This window comes from Oppia nitens, unplaced genomic scaffold, assembly GCF_028296485.1.
Source record: "Oppia nitens isolate AA-2021 unplaced genomic scaffold, nextdenovo-longstitch-racon4-pilon3 scaffold2_pilon_pilon_pilon, whole genome shotgun sequence".
Lineage (NCBI taxonomy): Eukaryota > Metazoa > Arthropoda > Arachnida > Sarcoptiformes > Oppiidae > Oppia > Oppia nitens.
The window spans coordinates 3,981,524-3,999,237 of record NW_026533210.1 but is presented as its reverse complement, the minus strand read 5'-3'; the positions used below and the strand labels follow the sequence as shown (position 1 = coordinate 3,999,237).

At 25.1% G+C, this 17,714-nt stretch overlaps 7 protein-coding genes across 7 annotated transcripts; 2 read left to right on the top strand and 5 right to left on the bottom strand.

The window, feature by feature from the left end:
- Positions 1–1,064: 1,064 nt before the first annotated feature.
- LOC128955699 (uncharacterized) lies at positions 1,065–1,505 on the bottom strand. Its single transcript, XM_054301369.1, has 2 exons — positions 1,255–1,505; positions 1,065–1,177 (listed from the first exon to the last, which is right to left on the bottom strand). The coding sequence occupies exons 1-2, from the start codon at positions 1,460–1,462 to the stop codon at positions 1,065–1,067; spliced, it is 321 nt and encodes a 106-aa protein (XP_054157344.1). The 5' UTR covers positions 1,463–1,505.
- A 1,229-nt stretch (positions 1,506–2,734) lies between these two features.
- On the bottom strand, positions 2,735–5,867 carry LOC128955697 (integrin beta-PS-like). Its single transcript, XM_054301368.1, has 10 exons — positions 5,663–5,867; positions 5,489–5,564; positions 5,238–5,369; positions 4,759–5,148; positions 4,009–4,660; positions 3,731–3,935; positions 3,511–3,669; positions 3,305–3,431; positions 2,953–3,233; positions 2,735–2,833 (listed from the first exon to the last, which is right to left on the bottom strand). Exons 1-10 carry the CDS (start codon positions 5,753–5,755, stop codon positions 2,735–2,737), a joined length of 2,214 nt encoding a protein of 737 aa, XP_054157343.1. The 5' UTR covers positions 5,756–5,867.
- A 2,093-nt stretch (positions 5,868–7,960) lies between these two features.
- LOC128955696 (basic helix-loop-helix transcription factor scleraxis-like) lies at positions 7,961–8,704 on the bottom strand. The gene is made up of 3 exons (XM_054301367.1): positions 8,460–8,704; positions 8,267–8,372; positions 7,961–8,170 (listed from the first exon to the last, which is right to left on the bottom strand). Exons 1-3 carry the CDS (start codon positions 8,702–8,704, stop codon positions 7,961–7,963), a joined length of 561 nt encoding a protein of 186 aa, XP_054157342.1.
- Positions 8,705–10,117: 1,413 nt separating this feature from the next.
- On the top strand, positions 10,118–10,665 carry LOC128955695 (calsequestrin-2-like). Its single transcript, XM_054301366.1, has 2 exons — positions 10,118–10,360; positions 10,456–10,665. The coding sequence occupies exons 1-2, from the start codon at positions 10,118–10,120 to the stop codon at positions 10,663–10,665; spliced, it is 453 nt and encodes a 150-aa protein (XP_054157341.1).
- A 1,209-nt stretch (positions 10,666–11,874) lies between these two features.
- Positions 11,875–13,627, top strand: LOC128955694 (uncharacterized). The gene is made up of 7 exons (XM_054301365.1): positions 11,875–11,897; positions 11,965–12,374; positions 12,571–12,693; positions 12,750–12,902; positions 13,033–13,314; positions 13,379–13,493; positions 13,570–13,627. The coding sequence occupies exons 1-7, from the start codon at positions 11,875–11,877 to the stop codon at positions 13,625–13,627; spliced, it is 1,164 nt and encodes a 387-aa protein (XP_054157340.1).
- A 1,462-nt stretch (positions 13,628–15,089) lies between these two features.
- LOC128955693 (platelet-activating factor acetylhydrolase IB subunit alpha1-like) lies at positions 15,090–15,884 on the bottom strand. Its single transcript, XM_054301364.1, has 2 exons — positions 15,543–15,884; positions 15,090–15,445 (listed from the first exon to the last, which is right to left on the bottom strand). The coding sequence occupies exons 1-2, from the start codon at positions 15,787–15,789 to the stop codon at positions 15,090–15,092; spliced, it is 603 nt and encodes a 200-aa protein (XP_054157339.1). The 5' UTR covers positions 15,790–15,884.
- Positions 15,885–16,477: 593 nt separating this feature from the next.
- Positions 16,478–17,324, bottom strand: LOC128955478 (platelet-activating factor acetylhydrolase IB subunit alpha2-like). Its single transcript, XM_054301153.1, has 2 exons — positions 16,948–17,324; positions 16,478–16,852 (listed from the first exon to the last, which is right to left on the bottom strand). Exons 1-2 carry the CDS (start codon positions 17,285–17,287, stop codon positions 16,509–16,511), a joined length of 684 nt encoding a protein of 227 aa, XP_054157128.1. The 5' UTR covers positions 17,288–17,324; the 3' UTR covers positions 16,478–16,508.
- Between the last annotated feature and the right edge of the window lie 390 nt (positions 17,325–17,714).

The window sequence follows — 17,714 nt, the reverse complement described above, 5'->3', positions numbered from 1 at the left end:
CACAATGACCATAATTGTGGCGATAATTAGTAGTAATTTGATATTCATATTTAGTTTTATTATTAAATTAAATACTAAATATTAAGAAATTAGTTTTATTTAAATATTTTGTATGAATTTATTAACTTTTTTTGAAAAACATTGAACAAAATTTAAAAAGATTATTAAAATATTCATCGTTTAGTACATTAGTTTTTGAATTGTTTGAGACAATAAAATGATGCAAATATTGCACCAAATCTTTTATTATAAATATAATGTTTAAAACCTATTAATCAAATGACAATTACCGGTAATGTTTGTTTCAATTGAAATAATAATAATAATAGCAATAATTATTATTATGTACTATTCATGTTTTCAAAACATTTTCCTAGAAATATTTAAATGTTTATTGATTTTAATTTATTGTAATCAATAATTAATTGCCGATTGTTTGCTGGATTAAATTTTTTGAAACGTTAAATAATATGCTTTCATTTTCATTCAAAGTTTAACTTTGCTTTAATGTAAATTTTATTTAGTTTACGATACATATCATGGCTTTAAGTAAATTAATATTACTAATAATTATTATGAAATGTATTAGGTTTAACCTATCGCTTGATCATCCGATTTGATTACCAATTGATTGATTGATTATTTGATTGATTGTCAAACCGACTGGAGAACAATTGGTGACCAATTGTGACACTTTTTGTCTGTAGATTGAAAATTATCACAAAAGTGATCTAATTTTAGACTTTTATTTTATTAGCGTTATCATAATATTATTATTATGTGGTTATTATTATTTACCTAATTTTTTGTAACATTTATTACATTATTTTATCAATTTATTTATTAAAAAATTGTTATACAAAAATATTATTGAAATTAATATGTTTTACATAAATTTATTACAGTATATTGTGGTATTGAATCAAATTTTTTTTAAATAACTACCGTAATTATCAAAAAATAATTTTTATATAAAAAATTTTAATTAATTTAAATATAAAAATATACTAACTATACAAACAATTGTTTTAGTATTTTTGTTTTTAATTTTTTTATATAATTGTTTAACTTCTATTAAACCAATTATCATCTCTGGTAAGCATTTCAATCAATTTGGACACTTGATTGCCAATAAATTGGCCAAAATTAGACGGACCACCATTATCCCAATTGCCATCTAAACATATAATATATTTTTTAGTAACTTTATTTAAAAAATTAATATAAAAGAGAAAATAATTTTTATAACAATACCTGAGAAAAATCCCTGAATAAATTTCATCCAATCTTTGAATATACTTCGCGGACCACCACTGGGACTATCATTTGGAGATCCGGTCACAAACTCGACTTCACTGTCGTCTGACTGATAATATTGATTTATTTTCATACCATTAGCTGTAGTAGTAATCGTCAACACAATGACCATAATTGTGGCCATAATTATTAAGTTGATATTCATATTTAGTTTTTTTAATTAAATTAAATACAAAATATTAAGAAATTTTCTTTATTATAATTTTTTGTATTAATTTATGAAAAACAGTGAACAATATGTTGTGAGACTATAAAAGTGTTCATCGTTTAGTACATTAGTTTTGAATAGTTTGAGACAATAAAATTATGCAAATAATTACATCAAATCTTTTATTATAAGTAAAAAAAGTTTAAACCTATTAATCAAATTACAATTAATGTTTGTTTCATTTGTATTAATAAATAATTATTATAATGTACTAAACATTTTTTTATTTGCAAAATATTTTCCTAGAAAATATATAAATGTTTATTGAACTAAATTTATTTTAACCAATAATTAATTACCGATTGTTTGCTGGATGAAATTTTCTGATGCGTTCAAAAAAAATATTATCATTTTAACAATTTTACTAATAAAAAAAAAAGTTTAACCTTGCTTTGATGTAAATAACTTATATATACATGAATATTAGATAATTGTAAAATCAGTCAACAATAATCAATAGAAAAAATCAATTATTATTGCGTGATTCTGTTTAATTATGGGCTAAATAAGTAAATTTTTTATGAAATAATATTTGCAGTTAAAATTTGAAATATAAATTTAATAAAAATTAATATTCAAGTTTTAACTAAACTAAATTATATATAAAATTACTATTAACATTTTAATTTGATTGCTACAATTTTTAAATTTTATATTAATACAATTAAAAATAAATTAATGTCTAAAATCGATGGTCATTTTAATTATTTGATTTTTATAAATAGTTACTAGATCAATTATTTATAATATTTATTGTAACTTATATTATATAATTATAATGAAATAAATTAATTTTTATTAATTTATTGTTGTTTTTTAAGAAATTTTTGTTAACCAATATTACTTATAAAATTTCTTATGAAATATTTGAAAACATATTCATTGACAACAAATTAAAATTACTGATAAATATTACAATTAAGTGAATTTTATTATAAATTAATACATTTTTTTGCTTTTAATATCTAATCATTTAGTGTGACTCTGATGGAGGACTAGAGTTTCAATACATCAATACAGTAGGTCAGTGCTAACTACTACCGTACATACTGTATATCACAAATTAAAGTAAAACTCAAATCATTATTTATTAATAAAGTTGTAAATATTAATTAATTACATAAAGATTTATAAAAATCTTGTAAAATATAATTATTATGTTTTTTTAATATATATATATATTTTTAATATATTGCTGTTTTACATAATTTACATATATTCATTTTGAGTAGATTTGCCATACAATGGATTTATATGATTAGTAGTGGCGGCAGTAAATAATGGATTCATTTCATTGTTAATATTTCTCTATAAAAACAAATATTAAAATTGAAAAAAATATAATAATAATAACTAAATTCAAAAATAATATTTTAATATATATATATATATAAATAAATAAAAATGTTAACAAAAAAATTATTTACAAGATTTTTAAGATTAAGTTCAGCTTCTGTACGAAATCTTTCGTACTCTTTCTTGTCTCTGTACCAAATGATCAGTCGACCCACGAGTACAACCAATAAGCCAATGATAACAATAGCAGATGCAACCGAACCCACTACTATACCGACATTTACCTGTGCCGGACACTCCCTGTCCTGTTTGACTCTAATAAATAAATTTTTGTCTTTATATTCGTAGTCAAAATTGATGGCACAGTCGTCTCTATCAAAGAAAACACAGCGTCTGGTGCTCTCTCTGGTCTCTAAAGTAGTTTAACGTTAATCACAGCACTGTTAGACTAATTTATATATGAAATACAATATTAATATATACCTAATTCATTGACAGTTTTGTAATCATATTTGCATTTGTCGCGGCACTCGACCGGTGAATACGTTCCCGACTCAAACACCCGACACTCGACACAGGGCTGCAGTTCATTACAGCGACCCTCACAGCTCTGTTATACGTATCATAGATATAGAAAAAATTATATTAAAACCAAAAAAAAAATCAAAGTTATTTATGTTTGACTAAACTGCACACTCTTCACAATATTTTCCATAATAACCCTCATTGCAGATACAGTTGCCGCACCTACAGTCACCATTACCCGAGCATACATTGCCATCATTTTCACTGTAAATGCAAGTGTTGTTCAAAGTACTACAATCACATAACGGTCCCGACCAACCGGGCTATCAAATTGAATGAATTATTAATTAGGATATCTCAACATCAATATAATCCAAAACATACCACACAATGGCAAATGCCATCACAACAGTAGCCCCTTTCGTGTCCGCCACAAGTCAATCCTTTATAGCCTCTATTACACGAAAAGTTGTCGCATTGGCACCACTTTCCCGATACCAGTTCTTCTCTATTGGCTCTGGGATGACACTGACACTCACCACAAACACAATCGCCTCGATTTGAACACAAAACATTAGAGTCGGAACTCCTAACAAAAATTATGTGAATAAATAAATATGAGAAATGAGTTAATAATAGTCAAGATTGTGTTAAAACCTAACCGTCGGCACTGAGATATGAGTTCCTCATTAATGGTGTGGTCACTGTCACACTCGCACTTTTTGCCGAACCGATTCTGATTGCATTCGCATATACCGCACGCATAGGTGCCTTCACTGGAACATTCGGTGGCGTTGGGCTGGGCTACAGGTGCCAGTTCACATTCGCACTCACACATAACATGTAACTCAACCACTGTATACTCGTTGATACCGATAGGTGTTATGGCAAAGGTTTCGCGTCCACCGACGGGACATTTGGTCACTTTAAGCTCGACATCAAATTCTACCGACTGACCGGACTGAATGTTATTGCAAACGTTTGTCTCACTTTTATGAGTTYCCAAACACGACGACATATATCTGATTTCTATTGCATCGGACGAGTTGTCCCGAAGTTCAATCCGTGATGAGATATGTTTAAAGTTGTCTCTAATGATGTCTACAATGTTTGACGAGTCGTCTCTTAATAGGCCGGTAGTCGAGCCGGGGATGTGTTCACTCAACTGCTTATATACGTGAATACTTTCCTCCGGTACGGCAAATATGATGTACATCTTTGAGTCGGTCACCGCTTTGTTGATTTGTTCCAGTGATGGATAGTCTTGTTCAAGGGATTCACTGTACATTCCGTCCCTATTTAGATGACATTTACCTATATATTAGATAACAAAATCAACACTTTAACTAACTGTTCACATCTATTACTACTTATCATTATCACTACTACTACTACTACTACTACACGCATACCATCGTTAGGCTTAACAATTCCTCCCAGTTTTCCGTCGCCCGCGTAATGAAATATAGAGTCCGTGGCGAACACAATGATCTTACGGGACAAGTCGTGCCAATTGATGTGTCGCTGACATCGTATAACTTGCATAATGGCATCGAAGCCGCCCTCGGCGTTGTCCAGATTGCCGGACAGTGGCGTCGATTCGACTTCCCGTACAAACTGCGAAATGTTGGCATTGAGTGGCAAATGATTTTTGAAACCATAGGGAGGCGCACATTGTTGCTTATCGGTACACGGATTGGCCAACTTTGAGTCAACCATACTGGCATAGGGCATGGCCACTTTGTCGATGAACGAACCGAACCCGAGTCTAAATGATTTGGTAATGTTGTTCATGTGTTGGGCTATAATATGTTGAAATTTAGAAGAAAAAAACAATATTAGCATAAAAACAGTTAGATTTTGTATTTATTTGTCTCCTAATCAAACCTACAGAGACTATCGGCCAGTTCACCCAATTTTTCTTTATGCTCTTTCATCGAGTATGTCAAGTCCATCAAATAATATAAATCAACCAGGTAGTCAAGTGACTGTTCAAATTTTATGTGGAAGCGCTGTAAGTCATCTATAAATTTGCAACAAATAGTAAACAATTAAAAAATCAATACAAAGCAAAACAATAATTTTTTTTAAATAATTTTTTTTAAATAAAATATAATATCTATTATATATATATATATATACTTTGTCTGATATGTAGATGAATTTTTTGTGGATGTAATTGAATGGGCGATTCAGTTGGGTTTATTTGTTCATTATCCTGATAACAGTTACCAAATATATATAATTAAATTATTATTATAAATACTATTAATATTAATTAATAACTAGAATAATAATAATAATATCAATAATCACTTGAATGATTTCTACAGATGACGATGGATTGTTTATATCMTTACGGGGACAGCCGTTGGCCAGTAAACTGTCCTCCGAGTCGCACCGGGACATACCAACATTGGGTGTAACAGTATTGCACCAGGCACATTGGGGATGTGAAATACATGAACTACAGTTTAATGATAAAGTGCAAATAATACTGTCCGATGATTGACCCRCTGGTGGTGTATCTTTAAAAAARATCAATTATTTGTTTTAMTTATTATTTTTATGCCATAATTATTGTTAMATATTTTATTGTAACAATTATAATAATTAWTTAAAAATTAATAATATATTATAAAATGAAAATTATGTATGTACTTGATCATTTTGTAACTTATGTATACAATTATATTGTTATTATTTATTTATTTATTCTGCAATCATAAAATAAGTAATGATTTTAAAAAGTTTAAAARTTGATAATTTTTATTCATAAAAAGTTGAATTACTTGTACATAAAATTATAATAATATTGTAAAAATATTTTAGTGTAGTAGACATACTGTATATGATATTAATCTATTGAAGTGTAAATTTTTCAAAAACTAATAAAAATATGTAAAAACATATAATGAATAGAAAATCATTATTTTTAGCATTCATACTAATAATTCACAATAATTATAATAATAAGTAAATAAACACTTTATGCATAATTTAGCATGCTCAACTTAGCATTACAACATATCAATGACAATAAAAAAGTCTATTTAATAACTGAGAAACATACATATGTATAATAATTTATTGTTTTATTAGACATAACTTGTACACTACAATAAAAAAATAGTAAAATATTATTTTTAAATATTTTAATTAGTTTGCTAATGAATTAAAAATAATTTACAAAAAAAATATTTATCAAAATAAAATATTTTACTATTAATATAACAGAAAATCTTATTTAGTTTACGATACATACCTTGAGCTTTAAGTAACTTAATATTACTAATAATTATAAGGAAATGAATTGCTATCAGTAATAATTGCAAATTATTTTGTAATTTATTATTATTCATAATTATTAAAATATATGGTTTAATAAATGTATTTTGATATAACAAATGAATTTATTTTCAAAGTCAATAACCATATATTGTAGAAAAATTTACTAAATTTTTAGACATTAATATATTATTATTAAATATATCTCATTCAACACATATGAACACATGAGATGATGGTATGGTTTGTTACTTAAGGATAACTTTAATATTGAGCAAACATTTTATGAAATGTTTTTTTTAAATTCAAACACATATTATTTTTTTCAAAATCTTTTAAACAATTATTTAGACTAAAAGATTTTTCATTTTGTTGTTKTTGAACTTCAAATATAATTATTCTACCTGGTATATTTTTCAAAATAAAAATTTAATAATTATAACTTATTACTTATAACAAAATATTAGTACAGTAGAAATGTTTTTCTTTGAAAATTATATTACTTTATGTTATCATTATATATATTATCATATAAATATATACTGTTGAAATCACACACCCATTGATATTAATGAACATTAATTAAACTTTTWTWTATATATATACTGTATATATTATTTAATAAGTTATTTACAAGTTTTAGTTTTCAAAGCTTATAATTATTAATAAAATATTAATTTTCATTCAAACACTTTCATTAAACTCAGACATTAACGCACAAACAAACCGTGATTTCAAATCATAAAAATAAAAAGTATTATTATTATTATTATTATTATATGATAATAATAGCAAAAGCAATGTACAATATAGTCATAATAATCATAGGTATCATAACAACCACTGATTATGTCACCTATAATAATGATAATGTTTTTCAAAACAGTTTATTTAGACAACACTTCAAAATAGTCTTCAAAAATCAATGTCCTATGTCTTTGAGTTAACAGTGCTCTCTATGCATAACATATGCCAAATACATAGACAATACATGTGTTAATGTTTTTATTTTGAAAAATTTAATTATTTGTTAAATAAATTATTTTTTGTCTATTTTAATAAATAAATAGTAATATAAATTTGCATATTATATTTTTTTATTAGAAATTATAAATAAATTAAATAAATAATAAGTTTAAAATTATAAAAAATTATAAAAATATTATAATATATTAATTATATAAAATATATCTTTTAGAAATTCTAAATATAAATATCAATTATGATATTTCCAATTAACAATAAACTGCTAATAATATATTATTAAAATATTAATGTTTATACTTCTTATTATTAATTGATTATTTATTTTTATAAAAAAAGATATCAATAATGAGTGGGAGATGACGAGTCATTGAAATAACTAAGCGATGAATTACTGTCACCACAACCGGTGATTACATTAAATTCATTGAGTTGTGGGAACAGTTGGTCACACATATTGTCAGCGATATTATCCAATTGTTCAGCAATTAAGTAGTCGTCACAACAGGTTATTGTAGATTCAGATGTTTCATAAATGTACGGTTGATATGACTATAGAATTAAATTAGGATTATATTTAAAACAAATATAAATATTTTTACGAAACAAAATAATGAATAAACTATATGTTAATTATTTGAAACATACGATTGACTTTTGATTAGTTATACAAAAAGTGCAAATAGTTTTTGCGGTCAACGAACCGATTCTTGCATTTCGCACACATATGTTATCACTTTCTTCACCATTAAATCTAAAATATTTCATATATATTATAAATTTATTTTTTTATAAAATTATAATTAATATTCAAACTTTTAATCAATTATATGATACTTACATAGCATTTCTTACACTATTCAAGTGTTTAATATATGAAACGGCCAGTCGTAATGTTTCAATTTTGGACAGTTTCCTATTGGGAGGATCGGTAGGTATGAGACTCCTTAATACAATGAATGCACTGTTGACCGACTCAGTCCTATCCCGTTCCCGAGCGTTGGCCACTTGTCTCTGGATTTGTGTATCAAATCTGCGCTCACCTTTCGATCGGAAAACAGTCGATAATTGTTTGTTTCCATTCATTATTTAAATAATAATTTTATTWAAAATTATTTTTAATAACACTACAAATTATTGATTTATAACTAAATGCTAAAATAAGCTATTGTCACAACATGTACAGTATATTATAAATTATTTTATTGTCAAATAAATACAATATGACAAAAAAATATMTTTTAATTTCTATATTGATATTTAATCTTTCAAATAATTAGCATTAAAAAACTGAAAATTTATTAAATATAATATTAATTTTATATTTGGTGTTTACTACTAGTCTATATAGTCTAAATCTAATCTACTGGTGGTTATATTGAGGTTTAAAAAATATTTAAAAATATTTTTAATTTGTTTGGTGTGTGTGTGTATGTGTGGGCGTCGGGTGTGAAAAACACACCACAAATATAAAGTTATAAATATTTTTCGTAATAAAAGTTTTTGCACTCAGATTTTATTTTTTTTATTTTTTGGATAAACAAATCTATTGAATAAATTGATTGCATTTTAGATGTCAATAAATCATTTTTAGTTCACAGTTTTCACTGCAAAATAAGTTTAGGTTTTCAAAAATAGGTTTTTCAGGAAAAAAATAAAATAGATAAATTGAATACATATTATATTATATAAATAATATTTGAAACATATTGTATATACATTTTGTATATTCTGGTTCACAGAATCGCTGTTTTTTGTGAAAGTTTTATAATATTATAAAATATTTTTTAAATAAATACAGTTTATGACTTAAAATAATAAGACTAATAGTAATACAGTAGTAATATTAATATTGATTTTTTCTTTAAATAAATTATATGCAAATTTATATCATAGAGTATTTAAAATATATAAGTTATAATAAAATAATGTTATATAAGTAATAATAATAATAATACTAATGCTATAATTTTTGAAGCTCACTCTAAAACTATAAATATGTTTATATGAAGTGCTTTTATTGTATGTACAGTATTTACATAAATTTATATATATATATATATATATATAAGACTAATGTATATTTATAAAAATCAATAGAAATTTCATGTAAACTATCATTTTCTCATAGAATTTATTTAGTATATTCATGTTATAGTAATAATCATGATATCATCATTAGCCAAAAAGTTATATATTTTCTTATAGTTTAACTATTTTTATAGGAATACAAGTGTGTGTGTGTTTTGTGACCCATTTTATATGTGTGTTTTGAATTGTAAATTTTTAATATATTTATTTATTATATTTTGAATTATTAAATTTTAATAAATTCTAGTAACTTTAATTTAATTTTTGATTAACAATGCATTACATATATATATTTCTATAATCAAGTTTTATTAGTTTTGGTATTAATAGTACAAAACTAATAACAAATTATTTGTGATTATATTGTGTGTCTGTGTTTGTGTGTTAAATCAGATTATAAACATCAATATGAGTGAAGACACACCACTTTTATCGGACAACGTGTCGGATATTGTGACCGTCGAGAATACGACACTTGTGGACAACTCGACGCTCGCGTGGGCTCACGAATGGTTAGGTTATCTGGCGTTAGGTATGTTCTCAATGGTACTCTTTATACCGACGCTCGGCATCATTGGCCTAATGCTGTGGGAATACTTCTCAGACGAAGCCGAGAGGAAAGCCGAACGACAGAAAGAGATCGAAAAAGTGGTCAGTATTTTAGGAAACTATATATATATATATATATATATATATATATATATATTTAATATTAAAAAAATATGTAACAAATGTTGTGTTCAAAGATTAAAGAAAGATATTTGGGTATAAAAGAAGAGAAGAATGAAGAGGAAGACAGCGATGAAGATCTCGACGGTTTGGACGGCTTTGATGGCGAAGACTTTGATGATAATGACGACAACGATGACGATATCAATTTGGATGAAGAGGCCGAGACATTACTACATAAACGCAAACCTAAGTTTACTAAACCGGAAGATTTTGACACTATTTAGTCAATTAAATAATGCAAATAATTTTCAATTATTATTATTATTTTCTATAAAGTTTATATCATCGTTTAATTTAAGTATACCTTATAATTTTTACTTATAATAATAATAATAATAATTTATAAACAACTAATTTATATAATATTACTTATAATATTATTATTATTATTATCATAATAACAATATTATAATCCTAATTATATTTATCTATTTTTATTTATTTTTCGTATTAAATGTGATTTTCAAATATTATTTTTTGATAAACCATCACTATATTATATTATATAAATAAACAAAAAATGATAAACTATCATTGATAGTGTATTCATAAAGCAATAATACTTTTTTAAAAATTAATAATACTATAGTAAAATATAATAAGTACAGTATTATTAATTTATTATAAAATAACAGCTAATTTTATTATATAAATTTCATGCATTTGTTTATGTCATAACATATAATTAAATTAATATTCACTCAAAATCAATATTTATTGTTTTTATATATTATTATAATTATTTATTAAATCATTTGATATTTCATTATTAACTATTTCTACATAAATATATTTATTGAAAAATGTTTGTATAGTTAAATATATTACACAGATAAATTTTTAATAAAAAGACTACAATATTATATAATTTACAAATTAATTAATAATTAATTACCTGAAATAAATACTCAATAATATTGTATAAATTGTTAATTATTGAATTACAATTGTTATTTAATATATATATATATTYATAAAAATACTCTATTTGTGATTTTGATATTGTCAATTATGTTTAAAAACTATTATTATATAATATTACAATATTATAAGACACTTTTATGTATATAATCTAATACACAAAACTAAGTATTTATAAAATAAATTTATATGAATGGCAAACATATATATATACAGTATATACACAATATTTATGCCGACTATTGTATTGTTATGTTAAACTCAAACATAACAACTATCACTTAGAAAACATATTTAAGATAACAAATTTTATCACAAATTGTTTGCGTTATTAATATTTATATTATTGCAAACAAATTGTGGTAATACTTAATAAATTAATAAAATAAAAATGTGCCTAAAATACACAAAAACATAAACGGCATTAAACAGTGCTAATTAACAAATAAATTGTAATTAAAGTACTTTTAATCAACAAAAAAAACACTTTTTATGTATAATAAAGAGCATTAATGTTAAAGAATGAAATATTTTAGTATTAGTTTTATTGTTAATTTGTTAATATTTATGTTATATATAAATAATGTTTATTGTTACGATAGTTATCTGGATGACATACAGACTGGTATTAAATTAGTCAAACATATAACTGTACCCAAATTGGATGATAATATCAGATATAGTTGTGTSACTAAATTTGACTGTCCATATGTGGAGAAAGAATATCGTATAAAATGTGAACAATTAGAGGACATTACTTGGTTTATACCACGTAATTACACCGAATACGAGCTCATGTATGTCAATGGTTATGATGACAATAATATTGATGATACCGGTGCCAAACGTATTGTTTATAACACAATTGAACGATTTTACTTAAAAGATAAACGATATTATATTATCAAAAGTGATTTACTTATAATCAACTTCGGTATTATACATAACGGTGTCTATTATTGCAGTCATGACCGATACAAAAGTAGAGAATCATTTGCCTTAAAGACTATCGGTATATATTATATAKATATATATATATATATATATATATATATATATATATATATAAAATTTTATCCAGTTCATTTAATATTAATTAAACTAGTTTTCATTATGTGTTTAATATGAGTTTTTTAAATCTATTTTTGTTGTTGAATACTATAATAAAATTAGTAAATTGTTATTTTTTTAATTTAAAAACTATCTAGGTCATATGGTTGATGGCAAGTGCAGATATGATGATCACTGCCAAAGTAACATATGTCATAATAAAAAGTGTAAATGCAATAAGGGTCAGGTATACATATCGGACAGTGATCAGTGTGTAAATTGTAAGTTATTATACAATCAAAATGTGTGTTTTTTAATAATAATTTTTTTGTCAAAGCTATTAAATTTGACGATCAGTGTCAATATGATGCTCAGTGCTCGCAAATATTGGGCAAAGGTAGGGCCAAATGTGTAGACAGTCGGTGCAAATGTCGAGAGTCGTATACAATGGCAAATATCACTATGAATAGGAAAATGTGCTATAAAATTGGTCAGTTATTATAAATTATCAAAACTAAGATATAAAAGATACACAGTTTTTGATAACACAAATAGTTATTTTTATTAAGTTGTATGTATTATAAATTATGATCTTTTTGATCATATCACCCTATGTATAGCTGATCTCAACCAACAGTGCAAAAGTAGTGCCCAGTGTTCAGCTGGCAATGAAAATGCATTTTGCGGAATGTCTGGATGTCAGTGCAAAAGTGGCTACAAATTGGATGTCAAAAGTAATGAATGTATAGCTCGACGACAGTGCGATTCATCGGCACTGGGATTCAATGACAAATATGAACGGGGAGATTGCGCTTCCGGTGAATTTTGTCGCCAATCAGTATGTCTATGTCTACCAAACTATAGACTATCCACCGATGACGACAAGTGTCACGCGCCAAATAGTAAGACAAATATGAAAAAAATTGTATTAATAATTATATATATATATTTTATATTGAAATACAGTATCCGATGAAAAATGGTACAACAAGTATGGCTATTATATAATCGCTGCAATGGCTGTACTATTGATACTAATTATTGCATTAATTGTTATTCAACTTAGAAGATATAGACGAATGTAAGTTAAATTATTTTATTTTATTATACATATTATTATTATTTCCAATATTTAATTTAATTTTTTTTAATAATAGACGTGGTTTACAAAACCAACAAAGTCACGATAGTAGAGATGTACTCAATGAGAGCTAAGATATTAGTTTAAATAGTATTTATTTATAAATATTTGTCACCAAAAATTACTTAAACTATTTATTTAATTATTTTAAACCAATTATTTTAAAATAACTTCAAATAATTTTAGAGATAAATATTTAAAATAGACTTTTAAAGTAATATAATTGAAAATCTCTGCTAATACTGTATTAATGTGATAATTTATTTTTTATTATTATTAAAATATTGATACATTTTTAGTTGTTATCACTAAAAATTGTTGTCATTGTTAATATTTAAAATATTTGTAAAAATACAGTAAGTTTTGATTAATTTTTGACGAGAAAGCATTTGCCAATTAATATACTGTACTAATAATAATTATGATGTACAGTATATACACTATATACTATACTATTGGAATATTTATTTTAATTAAGTGGTATATTTTATTTAATATTATATAAAAAAGGTTATTAAATTTGTGTATTAGAATTTTTTTGTTTTTTATCCATCGTCATCAGTATCAATGTCCGTAATACAAGTGCCCGCAATACCAGTGCCCGCAATACCAGTGCCAATATTACCAGTGCCCATAATACCAGTGCCAGTATATTCAAAAGTACAGTAATTTATAATACTTTTGATAATAATGCAGTCAATAAACGCACAGTTGGTTATCGTGCAGTTATTTAGAGTACAGTTAGTTAACGTAAAGTCCATTAAAGTGCACCCATTGATAGCACAATAGCTAACATTCCGTTTGGTAACAGTGTTCCCGGTGCTTGACATTCCAATTATTAATCAAATAGTCGACAAAAATTAAGTCAATTAATAATAAATACAATATATTATTATTAGACAACTTTAAAAATGTAATTTATTTGCAATTAAATAATATTATGAAAATTAAATATATTTTTCAATAAATGACTAAGATATTATTAAACTATGACTAAGATAAACAATTTATTTAATTTGTACTAGTCTATATGTGTGATTTACTTTTATCATGGTACTTTTCATAAATTATAATAATAACTAAAAAATTCATATATTTAAAGTTAATCATTGCTGGTTTAGTATACAACCTAGTATATAGATAATAGTAATAAATAATAATAATAACAGATATTTAATAATTTATAATATTTTAAATAAATTACATTAATATATGAATAAATAGTTGATACACTATAACTCATGTCTACTCAACCCTTATTTAGCATAAATATCTCATAAAACAGTGTAAATGTGATGACCGACACTCATGAGTAGTGTAAGTACTTATTGGGATATTTATATTATCAACAGTTTTCCAATCAAATAACAAAACTAACTTTAGTTTTATTATAGTTTAATTTACATTTAATTTTGTTATTAGCATATAATTATTGTATAGTATTCTAACAGTATATACAATAGTATTTTATAATTATTTAATTGTTTTCAAAAATAACTATTATATTAATTTATATTTTATTAATTTTATAATTAATCAAAATATTGTTGGATCCAATTTGTTAAGTAACGGTTCCATAGTTTGTTGCCACACATGATAACCGAGTTGAGTCAAATGCAAGAGACCCGACGTATATAATTCTGTCCTTATATGTCCCGACGGGTCTTCAAACTGTGACCACATATCCAGATAGTAAACTGTTTGTTGATTGTCCAGGTTTTTGATTAATTCATTCAATTGTTTGCATTTAGTGCCCAACGGTTCGCCGCGGGGTAAGACACCCAACAATATTAGTTTGCTTTTTGGCATTTTAGCTAATAATTCACGAACTGTCTCATTGACTCCATGAGCGATATCATCCAGTGTTTCGTTTAGATAGACATTATTAGTACCTTTTAAAATTAAACAACTACTGTATTATTGATTGGTTAAATTGTGATAGAGTTTTGTATAGTTAATACCAAATAATTAAAAATATTGTGGACATACCTATTAAAAGGACAATCACTTTTGGGTGAAGTCCATCAAACTCTTTATTCTGTATTCTATATAAAACTTGTTGTGTTTGGTCGCCTCCGATACCATAATTGTAAGTACCTCTCGATGAATAGTATTTACTCCAAACTGTCTGTCCATTTACAGCCCACTGTTCGGTGATAGAGTCGCCAACAAATACTATCATTTCATCATTCATATGATTGAGAGTTTGATTCACTAGTTTCTGGTGTTTTTTCATCCAATTGGCATCTCTTGGTTGCGGTTCCCAGGGTTTGACTGATACATATTGTTTTATAATAATTATGAAAACAAATAAATGTATTTTAGATAACATTTTAACTGTTTTTTTAAAAATATAAACTTGAATATATAATAATTTATTTCAAAAATATTAAAAACTTAGCATATTTTAGTAATACTGTATATACTTACTATATATATTGTTTATCAGAAATATTATATTAATAATATTAACATTTAAAACACTTGTGACTATTGAAATGATTATGAAATTCATACACTTAATACACTTATATATTGTAATACTTGAAAATATTTGTTTTCTGTCTTTATTTATCATTTTATAAATTTTGAAATTTTTATAATTATTTACTATTTTAGAAACTAAATGATAAAATAGGATATGTCTGTTACTTATCATCTAAAACTAGTAATATATATATATAATGTCAAAAAATGCTAATTATATTATTATTTCTATAAAAGCAAATATTACATTATCTAATGAAAATATGATAGTTAGTGATACTGTATTACTGTATAATAACTAATATAATAATATTATTTAGTTATAAAATACTAAAATTAATTCCACAATAATTTTTAAAAAGTTTTATTCTAATTAAATCTTATTTTTGTAAACAAAAATAAATTCTAAAATAAACTTTTTTAATTAATTTATTATTATTTTTATTATTAATTAGRAAAATATAAAAATTATTTAAATAATTTGCTGATAAGGGCTTCAGTGGATTGTTGCCAAACTTGATATCCCTTTTCGTTGAGATGCAGTTTGTCTGACACATAGAGATCAGTCTTTTGCTTTCCGTCGGCGGACTCAAAGTCCAACCACATGTCGTGCCAGAAGACGTTCTTCTGATTGTCCAACTTCTTGATCAATGTATTCAATTGTTTGCATTTAGTGCCCAACGGTTCAGCACGAGGTAAGACACCCAACAATATAAGTTTGGTTTCTGGCATTTTGCCCAATAATTCTCTAACTGTCTCATTGACTCCGTGTGCGATGTCTTCAATAGTATTGGATGCGATATTATTGGTACCTAACATATCATATAAAGTATTTGATTTTGTTATTAAGAATATTACATATTATTATCTGTAATATTATAAGTTTGAGGAAATATAGCAAACATACCAATCATGAGAACCGTTACTTTGGGTTTCAGTTCATCAAACTCTTTGTTCTGGATTCTGTAGATGACGTGCTCTGTTCTGTCACCACCGATGCCATAATTGTAGGCATGTCTTGGTGTGTAATGTTGGGCCCATACGTTGTGTCCATTACCAGCCCAGCCCTCTGTGATGGAATCGCCGACAAAAACCAACTGTTCATCTGTTTTATGAAGTCTTGTCTGTTCGAGTAGTTTCTCGTGTCGTTTCAGCCAACCGGCATCCCTGGGCTGTGGATCCCACGGATGACTTTCGGCCAAACATTGGCACAATAGTATAGATGCTATGACTAGTGTAAACTTCATAATTGTATTATATTGAATTAAAAAATTATTTCAATATAAAGATGTCTTACCGTTAAAACAGGTGCTTAAATAGCAAAGAAATAGTATTGGCAATAAAATGAAAAGTTTATTTTATCAAAGTTTAATTAATACGGATTTAGGATATTAATTGCTATCAATTTAATTAACTAATTAGATATTTTAACTATAGTTTATGATATAACAAGTATTTAATACTATTATCGAAATATTATGTGAATTTTGACAATTGTTACATATAATTTAGATAAAATAATGTATTACTAACATAAATAAAACAATTTATAATATTGTTATCATATATACCGCTACAATATTTATTTTTAAAAATGATCCTAACCTTGATTTATATATTGATATTATTAACAATATTTTTTGTAATATCTTAATAATTTGTTTAATTAAAATT